Genomic DNA, 17,626 nt, shown 5'->3' with positions numbered 1-17,626 from the left:
TTAATTATTCCGTTTATATACGAATTAGATTAGGTTAAGAATTTTATGTTTATAGTGGTTATTTTAGTTTATTCCCTGTGTATACGAATTAGATCACGTTAAGAATTAAACGTTCATAGTTGTTAATTTTAGTTTTATTTTTGTAACGACATTCTATAAAAAAATGGTCGAAGACAGGATCCCCTCGGTCCTGAAGTACAGTAGCACCAATGCAACTTTTTCGAAAAATTATAAGATTTGATTTTGCGAATTTTATTTTTTCATGATAACCTTTTTCAAGTCAAAATAAATATGTAACTTTAAACCGTTTGCAAGTTTCGGAGCCTTCAGTTTTGCAGTTTCAAAGTTAAATTGTACAATATTATACAATTTTGATTTTTTTATAAAATCTGGATGTCTAGGGTGAAAACTCAGCACCGATTCATACTTCACAATTGAACGAGTATTTTATTTTATAAAATTAAAAAAATATATTGAAATTTTGGAGTTGATCCCATTGGTGGTGGGGATAATTAGCCACATTTGGGTTAGCGTTTTACTATCTAGATGATATTCCTAATAACATGCATACAAAATTTGACAACAATTGGTGCAGTAGTTTCGAAGAATACGTGTTTAATAAAAATCGACCCAGACGCCAGACAAACAGGCGCAAGCGGGAGATCACTTTTTTCGTATCTAGGAGTTATAAAACGACGAGAAAACATGAAACTGGCAAGTCACTCGATGGACTCGATTATTATACTTCCTTAGCTTACATTCAGGAGATAAAAATGTATAAAGTTTAAAACAAGTAGAGTAATAAAATAAAGTATGACAGTTATAAAGTACAAATACGAATATAACAAGAACCTTTTAATTGACATATTAACTGAGGCTTGTCTGTCACCCTTCACGGTGATTCTACTCTCACACGCAGGCAAAGCACACTGCACTTTTCTATCAATAAAAAACCTGGAACATGACGATACTCTCTACTCACTCTTCCCAAAAAGCCCGGTTATCAACAAGCTACGCGATTCACGCGGACCTGAGTTTCTTCTGACGTTTACATTCAACATCTTTGGGCAATGCCAAAACCGCAGACTTTAACTAGAAACCGTGTGTTCCGCCGATCTAGTCAAGAATTTCAACCTACAAAAAATTTACATGAAGTTAAGTTATGCCACTCTTTATCAATAATTCAAACCAAGAATTTACGTGAGGTTAAACTGTGGAATAATTCAAATTCCAAATCTAATTCAGCTAAGTATTTTATGTCATGAACTGTTTTCCATTACACAAAACCACATGAGAAATAAACATAAAATGCGGTCGAAAATCCCAAAATCAGTCGTTTTTCGTGCGAATCCTTCGTTGCCAGATTATACCTAATAACCACTAGGCGGAAAAATATCTTACGGATGCAATTCCCCAGTTGAAGCAAGGTGTGTTTTACGGCGAGTAGCGGGGACGCTTTGATCTGGTCCACAAGGTCATAGCCAGTGCGTCGCTAGGAGTGTTTACAGCTTGTTAAAAAACTACTTCTATATTACTATATTACTTCAAATAAAAATACTCGATACCCTTTTTAATTTTTCAAACACAGGACCACAGATTTGTGATCTTGAAATGTTATATTATGCTGATAGAGTCCAAAAGAAAAATACATTTGTCATCAAACTATCGCCGCGACAGCACTGGATCTAGCGTATGAAACACAATTCCGCGCGTTGCTAATAACAAATTCCCCATCCCACAGTTCACGATATTATTAATTTTACTGATGCGGCTTCCACGTGTTTTTCGCTCAAACTTTCGAATGCCCAAATTACGTTTAGATTTTCTTTGCGTATCAATGAGGACGTTACGTTATGCAAATAATAATATTTCGAAAATAGCCATCAAAAACTATCGATATAAAGAAGCTAAAGTAAATAAGTATGTCCTAATGAAACCGCAATCCCTAAAGGCTCTACTATCACGGATTGAAATTGAAACGAAAATAGCAGTTACGACGTCACCGGAAGTGCCGTCATCTTGTAAAAGTTCAAATACAGCGTTGATTTTGACTAAAATTCGAAGCGTAAAGCGCAAATGGCTTAACAATAAAGCGTAACAGCCATCATATATCGATTTATTACATTCGTGGTCCGACAGAAACAGACTTCAGTTATCTTTAAACAAATGCAAGGTAGTGTCTTATTCCAATAAAAATAATGTACTTCTCACTCAATACAGCATTAAAGATACTACTATAGAGCGGGTTGATACAGTTAAAGATCTGGGAGTTATTTTTGACATAAAACTTTCCTTCACTGAGCATTATAAATACATTGTAGCAAAAGCGTCTAAAATCACAGGATTTTTAATCCGTAATTCGAGTGTTTTTGATATAGAATGTACTAAATTACTATATTTTAGCTACGTTAGGTCCATCGTCGAATACTGCTCAGTTGTTTGGTCTCCCACTGATCAATGTCACATACAATCTCTTGAAAAGGTACAGAGAAGATTTATGAAATACCTATCTTACAAATGTGACGGTGCCTATCCACCACGGCGTTACCCAGAAGAACAACTGCTCCGTAGATTTAAAATGCAAGCTCTCGCAGTTAGAAGAAAAACCTCAGCTATTTCTGTACTATATAAGGTTATACATTGTCTAGTTGATACGCCTGATTTGCTTGCCGATGTGAGAATTCATGTACCGTCTAAAAATTTCAGAAGGTTCCAAACTTTTTATCTACCCAAATGCAGGACAAACTACATGAAGAAGACGCCGATATTTTTTATGTGCTGCTCTTATAACTCGCTAGAAGTCACCAACGACATCTTTCATGATAGTCACAAAGTCATCATCAACAAATTGCGACAATTAATTTAAATTCATGTTTTTTTCTCTGTTAATATTTTTGTTATTTTATGTTTATATATATTATTTTTAATATTATTCTGTAACTGGGCATGGTCCCGTTGAATAATAAATTACTATTACTATTATTACTATCACCGAAGCATTCCAAAAGACAGTCTTGATGGCTTCAGAGGCGAGCCAACTTCTTTTTTCTACTCAGGTAGCTTTCTGATCTACCGTACTGACAACCTAACCGCTGCCAACCTACAGCAATCACATTTATTCTTAATTTAATAATTCCCGCGTCCCTCAAAACCTCTATGTGTGGTTGTCTGCCTAAATTTTGGGAGGCTTTTCTTATTAATTTATTATTTAAATTTAAAAATGGTAAATGCGATTTCGCGGTGTTGTTCTTAATTTCTTTGCGCAAATTTAAATTCGAATCGGGACACTGCAGTGTGATCTTTTGGACACTAGAAGGCACTTTAAAATAAAATAAAACATATGCATCTGCAAAAGATGTGATGTGTTCATTGAAGTGTCGTTTTTTACATAAAGTAGTTGTACATACATATAGCCACAATTTGCATTATTGTGAAACGCAAAAAAATATGAAATTAAACGTTCACCAAATTACCCTCATTATTATACCTCCCTTTGTTATTGCTAGAGACACAAAATGATCTTCAGCGATTTTATAATTCAGGTATATGATTTTTAACAGAAACATAATTAGCCTATAAAATTATTATATAAAAAAAATGGTCGAAGATTATTTCAACAGAATTTCGCTCGCCTCTGAAGTACAAATTATAGAATTTGATTTTGCGAATTTTACTTTTTTTAAGTTAAGATATGTATGTAATATTAAAGAAAATCTAAAGAAGTGTGCTACGCGTATGCTTCAAATGAGTTTTTCCTTTACAAAATTTTGTGATGACGTTATCAACATTTTTGCAAGGGCACGTATATCAGTTTGGATAGGTGTAGTGTAATACTAATGTAAAACAATTCATTATCTTTTTTTGAGCCACCCTACATAAGATTCATCTAAAAAATATGAATTCAATGATAAATCACAAGTGCAGGCTCATCATATTTTCCACATTTATTCGGCAAAATTTTGAGATGAAGTCAGCAATTTTAGATAGACAAACATTTTCATTAAAAATTTACCATTCTTACGATAAATTTAAAACGTCTGCAAGATTTTAGATTCAAAATCAAATTGCAAAATGTTGTTATACAATTTTAATTTTTTTTGCAAAAATCTGGATGTCTAGGGTAAAAACTCAACAGGAGTTCATAAACTACACGTGTAGGACTACGTTATTTAATACAACTTAAAACCCATTTACTATGTACAATTTTAAGGTGACGTCATCACATATATAAAATTTGACGATCAATGGGTACACTAGGTTCGGAGAGTATCTATCTAACAAAAACTGACACAGTTGGCGGACAGACAGATAGACAGAAACAGCAGACCTATATTTTTGTACTCTAGAGGTCGCCCGATCGGCTTACTTACTTAGCTCAGGAAAAAAGTAAAATAATGCACTAATTTTCTTTTGTCAAATCTGTGGCAGTATTTAATATACACATTGCAATAATTATTTTCGAAAAATCTAATTTTTACAGCTTTCAAAATATCAGATTTACACATAAATGTTGAAATTACTGCTTTTGTCATTTCAAGCCATGTGACTTTAGTTTCTTAATTTGTTGACAGAAATATAGGTATACTTTTCAATAGTAAACGAGACTTTGTTTTGTATTTACATTTCGCTAATTATAATGTTTGCACTGAACATCATCGCCTAACACCTAGTCAAATCAAACAATCTATTAGAAAGCTGCATGCGCAAAAAAAAGAATTATTGCCGCAAATGGAGAGTTGTCTACCCTATGACGAAATTACAGAATTTTTTCAAATGCAAAAATTAAGGAAAATTGTTCTGATGCATGTATTGAAATTAGATTTATTCTTACAAACCGTTAGACACTCAATGAGACATAAAGAAAAAAATGTATTATAAGTTATAACCTTGTTCCAGTCTCTCATTGAACATGTATCTATTTTATCATAGTTCGATTAAAAAAACTTGATTTAACATGTTTCGGTAAAAACGAACTGATTATTTTTCTCGTTGTTAAAAGCTTTTATTTTTATTGAAATTTTTTGATTTATCATTTTCACATTTTGATAAAATCTGGTTTTTATTGTTATACTATCACATAAATTCAGTTTAAACCCCCACACTTTTTATGTTCAGTATAAAACATAGATTAAAGGCCACACGACCGGTTATTTAGCGAGTGTATGGAATTTTTAACCGCAAAAATTGAGATAAAACTCATTTAGAATAGCTGATTATTAAAATTTAGCACTTATTTAGTTACAATTTTTGTTTATTATTCTGCATATAAGTAGGTCCCGGTAATTCTAGCGATAGATAAATAATTCATACTAGACAATAGTACATATAATTTATAAGTTACTGAAGTACTGAACCTTGAAAGTTGAAGAGAAGGCAGATTTATTTGGAATGATACATAACTCAGCAATTTGTTTACGATTTTTATGAGTAATGGTTAGTGATTATTTCGAATTTTGTTTTGGACCGGTTTGGCACTTTAAAACATTTTTCATTTTATGACTGAAACCAGTTTGCACAGGTGGAGGTACGACAAGAAAAAAATACGCGACTTTGAATATAAAGAAGCAAGTGAAAGCAAATCTTCATATTCTTGGTTACTAGCAAATGTTGTTTGAAACTAAGTATTTTGTATTTTGTAATATTTTTTATTTACATATATGTATTACTTCTAAAAGTTTTATAATTAATTTTGCTCTTTTTATTTGTTCAGTTACTTCTAAAATAAGCTTAAAGATTGGTTTTACTTGGAAACTTTAGTTAGTTCTTGATATTACAGACTTTTGAGTAGGTTATTTTTTTAATATTTCGCACTGGACCTATAATATTGTAACTATTTCAAAAGATAAAGAAACGATACCCTTAAAAAGTAAATTGTTAACACTTGGAAAGAAGGCTACGTCTTACGCAGCTCTCGACAACAGATGTCTTTCTGATAGCGATATCACTAGGAGGATAAAAACCATTCATTCCTAGGTAGAAGACACATGTAGAATAAAAAAGAACAGCACTTTTTCAAGCAACTTCATTAGTATCGTTGCTGTAATTTCGATTTTCTTATAAGGAAAGCATTAGGGAAAGCACTTTGTCACCATATAAGGTGCAACAAAACGTTACAAGTTTTATAGAATTTAAAAATGTAATCAGTCCTAAAATTGTGTAATAACATCACGCTTTCTAAATTTTTCTGATTTCTGGGAAATGTTTTCAACATTAACTTCACTGGTAAACTAACACTGTTTTTGTAGTTTCTTAATCAGCTTGGAAATGGACGATGTCATTTTAAAATGTTTTATCTTGTTATTTAACTTATTTTAAAATAAAAACATAACACTAAAAAATTTCTTGTTTCGTTAACAATTAAAGAAAACTAGGCTCAAAGTATATTTCTTGCAAAAATGTAACGGGTTAAATATGAGTTTATTTTCGTGTGCTTGTTACGAATAAATCCGCCATCAGCTAAGTAGGAGATAACCATAGAGAATAATAAAGTACGTATATTAAATTATTATACTGTCTGGGTTTAATCTAGCTAACAAGCAAACATGTTTTGGGTTAGCTTAAAGCCATTTTCAAATCAATGATGTCAAGTGCACGTTCTATATCGTGGTCTACTGCAAATCAAAAGGTTTCGATCGAAGATCGAACGATATTGTATGTTTGCTTTAGTTTATGGCCTTTGGTATTTTTGTTGCTTGTATAATTTTGGTTTGTCGTATTACAACCCTAAACATTTGCTAGCTACGGTTAAGCAGAACTAATGTTCTGTCATCAGTACAACTCAAACGTCGACACGATAAGATCCATTAGGTATATTTTTAATACTTAATTTTAATAGACATATCCCAATGTACTTCTAGTTCCGAAGAAGTCCCAGTATAAATAACGAAACATTGCCAAAACGTGAAGGTTTTTTTGTTGCGTGGATTCAGTAATTCAAACGACAAGCAGATAATAAAGAACGAGTTTTTTTAAATTTTATTAATAATTAGGAGTAATTAATTTGATTAATTAATTCGTGTAAAATTCGTACAAAATTTTATAGAATTTAAAGGTTACCTAAAATCTCCCTGAAAGACTCAGATATTTTATTAGATTTTCGTAGCCGACAAAAACCTAAAAATCCTGTGAAGATTTTTTCTGGTATCACAACTACAAAATCTGTCTAACATTTCATTTGTGTACAATAAAATTTTACAATATCATTACGAGGAGTTGGGTAAACCCACCGGCTTGGCACGCGTCGACTTTATTCAACCAGAAAAAGGGTAACTAAGATGAGCTAAGAACCTAAACATGCCAAGTTATAAATTGCAATTTATGGTGGGTATGAACCGCTGTAAAGTTAACTGGCGCAAACCACCATAAAATTTTATTGTATAGTGCTGCAAATGCTGGTTCGTTTTTATGACTGCATCTTATTGTGAAGGAGTTAAGTGTTCCACAATAGGCCTCTGCCGCAAGTAATCCAGCGGTCATAAACCATCACGGGACCAACTGTCTGCACTACACAGGGCCGCGCCCATAAACCTTTAAGATGATTTATGGCACGGCTATTTACATTTTCAATAGAGTTCATAATACTTGCGGTAATTGAGATTGGAGTGGCATAAAAACGAAGTCAGAATTGGACCACTATACACAAATGCTGCACGCTTACAAGTTTCTGAAGTACTAATATTCTTGAAAAATAAGGCAAAAATGCTACATGATCATAACTTCATAAGCTTTAATAGAACAATTTGCTAGTTGTATGTCGTCCTTTTCAAAATTTTATGATATGTACTTTCAATAAACGAAAAGACACTGGCCATTTATTGTATTATTTCTACTGTAATAGTTATCACAATATTATGTCAAACCACTGTTGCTTTTTTAACTTTGGTCATTTTGTTCAAAACTCTAATGATTTTCTTAATTAAAGTAGTTACAAATTTTTCGCATATCTACGCAGTCAAAAAATATCAAAAAAAAACAAAATGATTTTTTTTATAAGATCGAAAACATGAGGAAAAATTAGTTGAAGTTTCGATGGAACTTCCCTCGCTCCTGACGTACAATGAAACATATCCAGCATTTTCGAAAAATTATAAAATTTGATTTTTCCAATTTTAACTTTTTTTAAGAGAACCTCTGTAAGTCAAAATAAAGATGTTTATGTAATGTTAAAATAAAATTTTGTGATGAGATCATCATAATCATCAACATTTTTGCAAGGGCACTCATATCAATTTGGATTGGTGTAGTGTAACATTAATAATAAAATAACAGTATTCTAAGTATTCCCAAATTTTCGAGAACATTGAGTGAACGGTTCCTGATTTAATTAATAAAATTAATAGAATAAATTGGCACACTCATTAATTTTTTTAGCCACATATAACTATAAGCAAATCTAAAAAATATCAATGCAGTGATAAATCATAAGTAAACTCATCATATTTTGCACATTTTAGGTAGAATGTTTTATTAGGCAAAATTTTGAGATAACGTCATCAATTTTTTGGAGGAATAAACAGATATTGGTTATATTTAGATTAAAAATGTACGATGCTTATAATAACTTTAAAACATCTGCAAGATTTCAAAGCATTCGGTTTTAGAGATTCAAAAGTAAATTGCAAAATGTTGTTACACAGTTTTGAATTTTTCCAAAAATTTGGGGGTTTCCGGTAAAAACTCGACACGGATTCATAAATTACACGTGAAGGACTATGTTATTTCATACAATCTAAAACCCATTTGCTATGTACAATTTTGAGATGACGTCATCACATTGTTGGTGGGAAATGAGAATGATTACCATCTAGGTAATATTCATAATACACACACAAAATTTGACAGCAATCGGTCTGGTAATTTCAGAGATTAACTGTCTAAAAAACATAGACGGTAGAGAGACAGACGGAAACTGGGACCCATTTTTTCGAACTCTAGCAGTCATGACCCATCGAGAAAATTTGAAAAGCAGCCAGCCGCCCGATGGATTCGATTACAATACTTCCTTAGCTTACGTTCGGGAAGTAAAAAGAATAATATTGATTCATATTTTCAGTAATGTTATGATTATTAATGACGAAGTTTTTAAAGTAGTCAACGATTATTACTATTATACAATTACACATTCATAAACAAATACATACAATGGGGAGTCAAAAAGAGTTGAAATAATTTCTTGAATATGTCGAAATTTGTTAAAAACCTAACCTTGGATATTTAAATGCAGGTAGTTAAGTAGGTGAAGATAAATTTGTTATGTTATCAATTATCATACAATGTTCAAATTTTTTGCAATTTTTTTCTATCAAAATTTAATTGAAACTAGAAACATTTATTTCACTAAAATTTAACCTTCGTTTCATTATTAATTAATTAATTAACAGAAACGAGCTCATTTTCTAAATCTAACAAAATTCATGTTTGCACTTTCCGCATAAACCAGTTAAGTGCAACTTATATTTTCATTTTAAAACAACGCTATCTCTATGGATCGAGAATCAACGTTATTTAAATAACAGTAAAATTAAAATTTATTTATTTGCACTATTCTACATTATAAATTCAAATAATCGTCAGTTTTCATATACCCTCTACCGCACACAATGACACAACCCAGTAAAAAAACACAATTAGTTAGTTAATTTAAACAAATTACCATATTTTATAAAAATAAATTTCTTGATATTATCTGCAAACGAAGATTTTTGAATAAAACTCGCACATATCTAAATTTTGTAAAACCGGTATATCTCCTTGACCTAATGGTTATGGCAAAGAAAGTAGTATAGCCAATGAATGACCAGCAGGAAGGCACAAGAAGAGGAAAGTGCAGTCGTCAACAACGTTGCGGTCAGTTAGTGTATTGTGCAGCAGGAAAAATGGCAAAGTTCCTGCGAAATACGTGTAACATATTTGTGTTAATTAGTGTACTGTGCTTAGCTACAGACTTTGGTAAGTTTATAGCTGATAACCACGGTTTACGAAAAGCGCATAAAAAATATCATTGCCTCAATGAACAAGGAAGAATTAAAATCCGCAACGAATTACCGTTGCACACGAGTAAATGGATGTGAAAGTGAATAATTATTGTAGAATTTTACACACAATTTGTCAGTTTTGTATGTTACGCTAGAGCTGTTAGATCACCCTAACTATGCCTCTATCACTTCCACAGTCAATGTGTCTAGATAAACAACAAATAGGTATGCAGAGTTTGTTCTTCAGCTAATAAATTCACAGTTATTTCGAAATTCAGTTATGCTCATCATTTAACAAACAAATGAAGAAGGTTTACACGAAATTGTCAGTACCTATTCTGACAATCATAAAACAGGTTGCGCTGGCGAGTTTTTATTGAATTTCGAAGAATTCTACGAATTCACCTTTCAAGTTGCAAACTGCAGAATAGATGACAAGGTATCTTGAAGGACACTGTTGCCATAATGCTTAAAAATAAAATCTCTTCATTTATATTAAATAATAAATTGAGTAGGTAACGCTTTTAAAATATTCTTGAAATGCAAAATTGGCACCACTTATCTTGTTCTAGAAAATTGAAAAACCGGTTTTCCTAACTAATGACAACATTTACCGATTAATAACAATTACTCTAAACAACGCGACAGACATTTATAATTTCACTTTTAATTAAGCATTTTTAAACAAGGGGCCTTGACAACGTAAGGTTATTATTTTCGTCTCAGTAAATCGAGGTTAAAGTAGAAAGTAATGATGGTATGTGTTGGATCCTCAGCTTTCGATATTTATTTATTTATTTTTTTACTTTTATTCTCTACTTCCTTAACATTTGTCACAAAATTAATAATAGCGTTTTGAAATATCTTATTAAAATCATACAAGGTTGACTGGTTTACACTTACAGGAAATCTACTCGACAGGAAAGTTATATGAAAAATGTACAAGTAATGTTAATTTGGGACGTTTACTTCATTTACTTACACAAAGAGTAAAGTGGCAAAAACACAAATTAAGAGAAAATTTGGCGCTAATTAATACTATTCTAGTAAGGTGCATCTTAAAATATTTACTTTCTAGTTACATTTGCATTCTTTTAGTCTACTTCGCTATATTTACAGGTTCTATTATCATCAGTCGTTCCTATATTTTTCTGAACTCATGTTATATACATGTTTGACAAATTAACATTTGTAATTCGTTTTATTTTCCTCTCTCTTCAATCGTGCTGTGAATAAACATGCAAAAAAGTCTAGAAACCTTGTATGTTTCCCAAGATTCGAATTGAGTTGTAAATTTTGACTGGTGAAAGAAAAAATCTGTAATCGGAAGAAGATTTATGTTTTACAGACAAAATTTAACTTTCATTTGCGCTTTCATGATTTTTTCTGAGTTGTTACATGGTTTGCTAATTAGATACGAAGAAAATGAAAGTAAATTACATGAAAATTTGTGGTTATGGTCATTTAAAGATGTAATCAAATTCAAGATTTCACACGCGGTCTATATGACATATATTTATGTAATGATACCCGAAATTACAGATAAAAGATTAAAAAAAGAAACAAGAACCCAATATAATTTGCTAACCAATTCTCACTCTAATATTAACTTTGTCAGATTTTTTTTGGACGTAATTATAATAATGGGCTAGAATTAAAAAAGAATTACTTAATATTTTTTATGGACATTTATCTACAAAATTGCCCACAAATTGTGGGATGTTTATTTTTTTCCACTGTAGAGATTATGAAAACGAAAATTATTATTTTTTTTTTTAATTAGTTTTAGAAGTATAGGTACTAAAGGAACTGAAACAGGAGCATCATGTTTGGTATCGTAGTACGCTACTTCACAACACAATACATTTTATACAATATTTTACATAGCCGACATGCTGGATTAAGATATTTTAGAATACTAAACACTAACTTCATTCCGGCATATAAACATATTTTTTTAAGATATTTTGCACTTAGGATATAGACTTATTAGTTTGTTTAACCATAGAAAATTTTGCAAATATAAAAATTTAAACTTTTTGTCGATTGTCAGTCTTACAAAAAAAAAGAAAAAAACTCTCTTTATATGTACCCATCATAGTAAAGAGATACCAGTTTCAGCTCAGCAATAAAAAGAGAACCTGTAATGTGTTTACGACTTAAGTCATTTTTTACGTAAAGCATGTTTATAATTATTCATATACTGCAGCATACGGGTTTAGTTAGTTTCTAATAAACCTCTCTTACTACTGAAATTAATAAACAAATTATAATTGATTGATTGATATGTTAAGTCCAGGTGCGTTGTTATGTTCCTTTGCCTGTTCAGTTTTGTAAAGTGGTATCTCCCTGTCAAATATATGATAATGATAACATTAATAATACGTAACCATGAAAGTTTAATGACACTGTAAGAGACTCATCTTAAAATTTAAACAATTCAATAAATCTTTGCGAAATAATAAAAATGATAGTAATTCCATATAGAAAATCCCACCTGGCTTAGGTAACACCAGTTGGCAACGTAGTTACTATTCACAGAATGTGACCCACATTTTGCTATTTAAAAATTCAAAGAACATCTTTGATTGAAGGAGTGTATGCATTTTTTGCAGAAAATATATTCATAAATTCATTCATGCGAAATTACTCGCATAGTTGTCTTCTGTAATATTGAAAACCTTTTTCATGTAACTTGTTCCCAGAATTTCTGCGACTTTTATGACTTGAAAAATTTACAGTCGATAAAAATGTACAGGTTTTTTAGGTTTAAATAATATCATCGTTGCATAATTGAATACATTTCAAGCTACTAATTTGTATAATTAAGTAGGCAGGTAATTATTTAACTCCGGCTAATTTTAACCTTGCAAAATTTAATAAATTGCTTGCCGTGAAGATATTTTCTTGGACGATAAGACGATTCGGTAAAAGTGAACTTGAACTTTATGCTTACGAAAGTCACACTTTTACAACACGACCATAATACCAGAGCGTACTCTACACTTTCCTATTCATGATTTGAGTTTCCATTGAAGATTAATTTAACCTGAAATGGATGACCGCATTTTTCCCATATGGATGTCGCAGTGTAAAACAGAAAACAGAATTTGTGACAATATGAAGATTTTTTTTAATAATCGAAAAACTGTAATTTAGCAAATGGTCACAACAATTTCACATGATTTGTCATCTATAGATATTTGCAGTTAAGAGCCAGAACGACAGGAGAGCGAAAGAAGAGAAGAAAAATGAAGAATTCGAATGCCCGCAGGGAGTCGGTAATGGAAATTTTGCAGACCCAGCAACGTGTAGAAGATTTTATCAGGTTTTCTCTTTGTAATAAATTTAAGCGCCAATTAAACGAGGCTTTTCAGTGTGTAGATGGTTATCCTTATTTGAACAGATGTCCTTCTGGATTGTTTTTTGATGACATAAGCAAATTCTGCACGTTTAAGAATGAAGCACGGTGTGGACCTATCGCTTCAAGTAAGTACAAAGAATTATAGAAACTTCAATAAGAGATGTAAACAGTGTTTGCACATAGCACCAGCTCCTATTACTGAACCACCGATCGATTTAGCTGTAAAGTGTAATCCAGGCGAATGTGCACTTCCGTATTGCTTCTGTTCGAAAGACGGGACTTTAATCCCTGGAGGCCTAGAACCAGAAGATGTAAATTTCTTATTATAGTCCTTTCCTAAAGTAATATTGTCGATTTTAGACTCCACAAATGATGCTTCTAACTTTCGATGGTGCCGTAAACTTGAACAATTATGACCATTACAGGAAGGTATTCAATAAGAAACGGCAGAACCCTAACGGTTGTGATATTAAAGGAACCTTTTTTGTATCTCACGAGTACAGCAATTATCAAATGATCCAACGCCTTGCCAATGAAGGTCATGAAATGGCTACTGAAACTATCTCGTAAGTATATTTTTAAATGTCATTCCGAAACAACTAATGTTTATCAAAGCTTGCAAATGGGTTTACAAGACAAAGGCTACGAAGAATGGGTCGGCGAAATGATTGGAATGAGAGAAATTTTGAGACATTTTTCGAACATTTCCAAAAGCGAAGTTGTAGGAATGAGAGCACCCTTTTTGAAACCAGGGCGTAATACTCAGTACAAAGTTTTAGAAGATTTTGGATACATTTACGACAGTTCTATCGGAGTACCGCCTTTAGCAGTACCAGTATGGCCGTATACTTTAGATTATAAAATACCTCACGAATGCAAATCCGGAACATGCCCAACTAAATCCTTCCCAGGTCAGTTAATAAATAAGGAAAAAGAAAAGTTTTAATTGCTTTGTAGGTGTTTGGGAACTTCCATTAAATGCTCATTATGTGGAAGGCTACGAAGGGGGACACTGTCCATACCTTGATCAGTGTGTCTTGCACAACCACGATGCTCAAGACGTTTTCGAATGGTTACAAGAAGACTTTAGTAAACACTACGAACAAAATCGAGCTCCATACATGATGCCATTCCATACTAACTGGTTTTCAATCAAAGAATTGGAACAAGGATTACAGAAATTTTTAGACTGGACCGTGACACTGTAAGTGATATTAAGAGGTGGAAATAATTTTAAATTTGCAATTTCAGGCCTGATGTTTGGTATGTAACGGGAACTCAAGCACTAACGTGGATGACGGATCCGAAAACCCTTAAGGAGTTGAATAATTACGAAGGATGGGGTTGTAAAAACAAGGCGAATTTGCCCCCTAAAACGTGCAACAATTCAAATAAATGTGCTCTTAACTTTAAAACGCCTGATTTAAATTACACAGATACGAGATATTTAGAAACTTGCAATGAATGTCCCAATCAATATCCTTGGTTGGGCGATGCGGAAGGATCTGGAATACCAGGAAGGGATAATTATGTTCCTGATAACGTTAGGAAATAGTACAACGTCATATTTTAGCAATATTTTTTATTAACGTTCAAACCAAAATGTTTTTAAATTAAATAGGTAATACCAGTAAGATTGTCTATTATTTATTATAGGCATATAACAACATGAACCAGGTGTATAAACTTTGTATTGTTGTTTTTGAAAAATAAGAAATAAATTATTGTTATATAACTTTTTGGAAATCGTATTCGTGCCAAGAGTGTCTGTTTGAAAATGAATTAATTCTGTATTCACAGTTAATTATACAAGTGTAAATTATGCTAATGTTGTGGAGGGTTATTATGAGTCTCATAACATCCTATAAAATAATAAATGCCCCAAGATTTCAATATAATATTCGATATGCAATAGAATAATGAAAAAATATAGCTTTATTTTATAATTTTTATAGTATAATATTTTAAGAACAGAAAAAGCAAATTTTTGACAGTTCAAAATTATTAGCCTTACCTTAAAAACAGCATTATAACTGAGACATTTGCATTAAATATTTCTTCAAAATTTACGCGGTATTCATAAATGCAACATTAAGCAAAGCAAGATTTAGTCGACAATTTGTCGATATCGATCAAGATTTGAAAATATGCAGACAAATTCAAGTTTCGGGTAAAATTAGGTACTTATGTTTCATAATTTAATTTAATCACAAGAAACCCCAATACAAAAATATTTTATAAATAATATATAAAAATATGTACTGATGAACTAAAATTAAGACTAAATAAATAATTATTTAAATATTATTAATATGTAAATACAATATGATGTGCTGTTTGAATAATTTGCCTTTAGCAGAATGAAACATTGACAGCTATTTGTAGCAGGAATATTCATTTATTCGTTGCCTCCACCACTGTTTTCAGTAGATGACTGCAAATCACGTTATTATTATGTATGACTACAGGATGAAGATTTAAAAACGTTCTACTAATAGGTGTTATTCGGTTTAATCTGTCAAGTCGCATAAAATATCAGATTTATGTCAACTTTAAAAAACGCTAGTGTTTTTTGGCCATACCACTGCAATCTCTATACTCACATGGAAAACAAAATCTAGAAAACACGAAAGGAATAATAGTTATTTACGCGGCAAGCTTAGTAAATTAGCCTTTACGGGCGAGCCGGAATGTTTGCTGTAATCCGGTGAACCCCAGTAAAACCTAATTGTAAACGAGCCGCGTACAACGTTTTACTTCCTCTTGCTGAAAATCCTGGAAATTAACAACTTTGGCATCTCTAGAAATTTTACTTGAAATTACAGTCATAGAAATTATAGTCATTTTCCATAGTTTGCTCTGGTAACTATGGAAAATTGAATTGTTTGAAACGCAACTGTCAATTTGTAAACTCTGTTAATTATGGAATGCGATAAAGATGAAGAGTTTGAACGTGATTTTAACGTTAGTATTAGTGAGATTAAGAAAAAGGCCGACGCAGCGAATGTGCGTTTGATTCCGGTGCTTGTAAAGCTGTCATGATAACGTTTTACAGGCCTGTAAAGCTGCCACGGTAACGCTTTACAGGCAGAGTGCGTGTTAAGACTAATTTACCGAGTTAGTTCAGACGACAGTAAATGTGCTTTAACAAGACAAGAGGAAGTAAATGCAAATACAAAGCTGCCCCACATCTGATAAAATGAATGAATAAGAAAAAATGGGTTTGGGGGAAAAGAGGTTGGGGAGATAAAAGAGTTCAAATACTACCATTCAGGGGATGCACATTCAGTAGTGTAATAACTGTAATAAAAGCTACTTAAGTCAACTGGCCGAAAAGGCTAATAAGGCATAAGGTTTGGGGTACGGGAAAATATGGAGATGACACAAAGAGAAGGGTGATGATGTTTGATAGCTTGGTAAAGAGTATACATATTGATGTCTGGATCGGAAGTGTGGGAAAGAATATGATGAATTAGAGAAAGTGCACGTGAAATATCTGAAGTGGGTATTAGGACTAAATAGGCAAACACCAGGATACATTTTTAATTATCTAACACGCATGTTCAAATCTGAATATAGTACAGGAACGATGCGAATTTTCGCGGACTGGAAACCGAGACGCGTACCGAGAGTTGGGACAAATCCGCGATTGCCGCGCCGACGCTGCCATGCAACAACAATTCAAGAAGTAAGTCTTCGCTTGGGTGGAAGTAAGCTCAAGAGAAGTGTAAAAGTTCTTTTTGGAAAGTGTGATAAGATTGTGCAGTCCAACTCTCCGACCACTGTAAGTACCGTTTTGGGTCACCTGCCCGTTTTTAAATCGCTGCCTCCGAACGAGAAATTGTACCGCCGTCTCCGTTTTTTTGTTTTGTTTCTTTAACACAAGAAGAAATCGTTGACCATGCGTCCGCGTCGTTCTCTGCCCTCGCGCTCCCCTACCGTGTCGTGGTACCGTCCCCGCGCGATTTTCCGTTCCAGGGTCGCCGCCCCCAGGACCAGGAGTCTGTTGTGAGGGCGGCAGACACTTTGTATTTGTTGCCGTTGAAAAAGTATTTTAAGATTAGCCCTAAGGTTATCCGGTTATTGTTAAAAATTCCGGAGTGTTATTTCTGGTTTCCGCGGGCGGAAACGAGACTACTTGGAGATCCGTGTCTCCGGCTTTAGAACCACGTAGGTGCTTTCTCCCCAGAGAGGGAGCTGGCGCCCGAGCACCGCTGCTCCCGACCTAAGGCGCCACCCCCGGTGGCATGAAGGTAACCTCTACCTCATGGGCTAAGTCGGCTCGACG

The 17,626-nt window shown here is 32.8% G+C and overlaps 1 protein-coding gene across 1 annotated transcript; it reads left to right on the top strand.

The window, feature by feature from the left end:
* The first annotated feature begins 9,773 nt into the window (after window positions 1–9,773).
* LOC135130885 (chitin deacetylase 1) lies at window positions 9,774–14,972 on the top strand. The gene is made up of 8 exons (XM_064058337.1): window positions 9,774–9,948; window positions 13,184–13,302; window positions 13,352–13,463; window positions 13,522–13,649; window positions 13,699–13,904; window positions 13,954–14,249; window positions 14,296–14,542; window positions 14,590–14,972. The coding sequence occupies exons 1-8, from the start codon at window positions 9,789–9,791 to the stop codon at window positions 14,891–14,893; spliced, it is 1,572 nt and encodes a 523-aa protein (XP_063914407.1). The 5' UTR covers window positions 9,774–9,788; the 3' UTR covers window positions 14,894–14,972.
* Window positions 14,973–17,626: the final 2,654 nt, after the last annotated feature.

The sequence above is a fragment of the Zophobas morio genome, unplaced genomic scaffold, assembly GCF_036711695.1.
Source record: "Zophobas morio isolate AGI-343-1 ecotype UQ-CSIRO unplaced genomic scaffold, CSIRO_AGI_Zmor_V1 ptg000002l, whole genome shotgun sequence".
Taxonomy (NCBI): domain Eukaryota; kingdom Metazoa; phylum Arthropoda; class Insecta; order Coleoptera; family Tenebrionidae; genus Zophobas; species Zophobas morio.
This window is presented reverse-complemented; position numbering and strand designations above follow the sequence as displayed.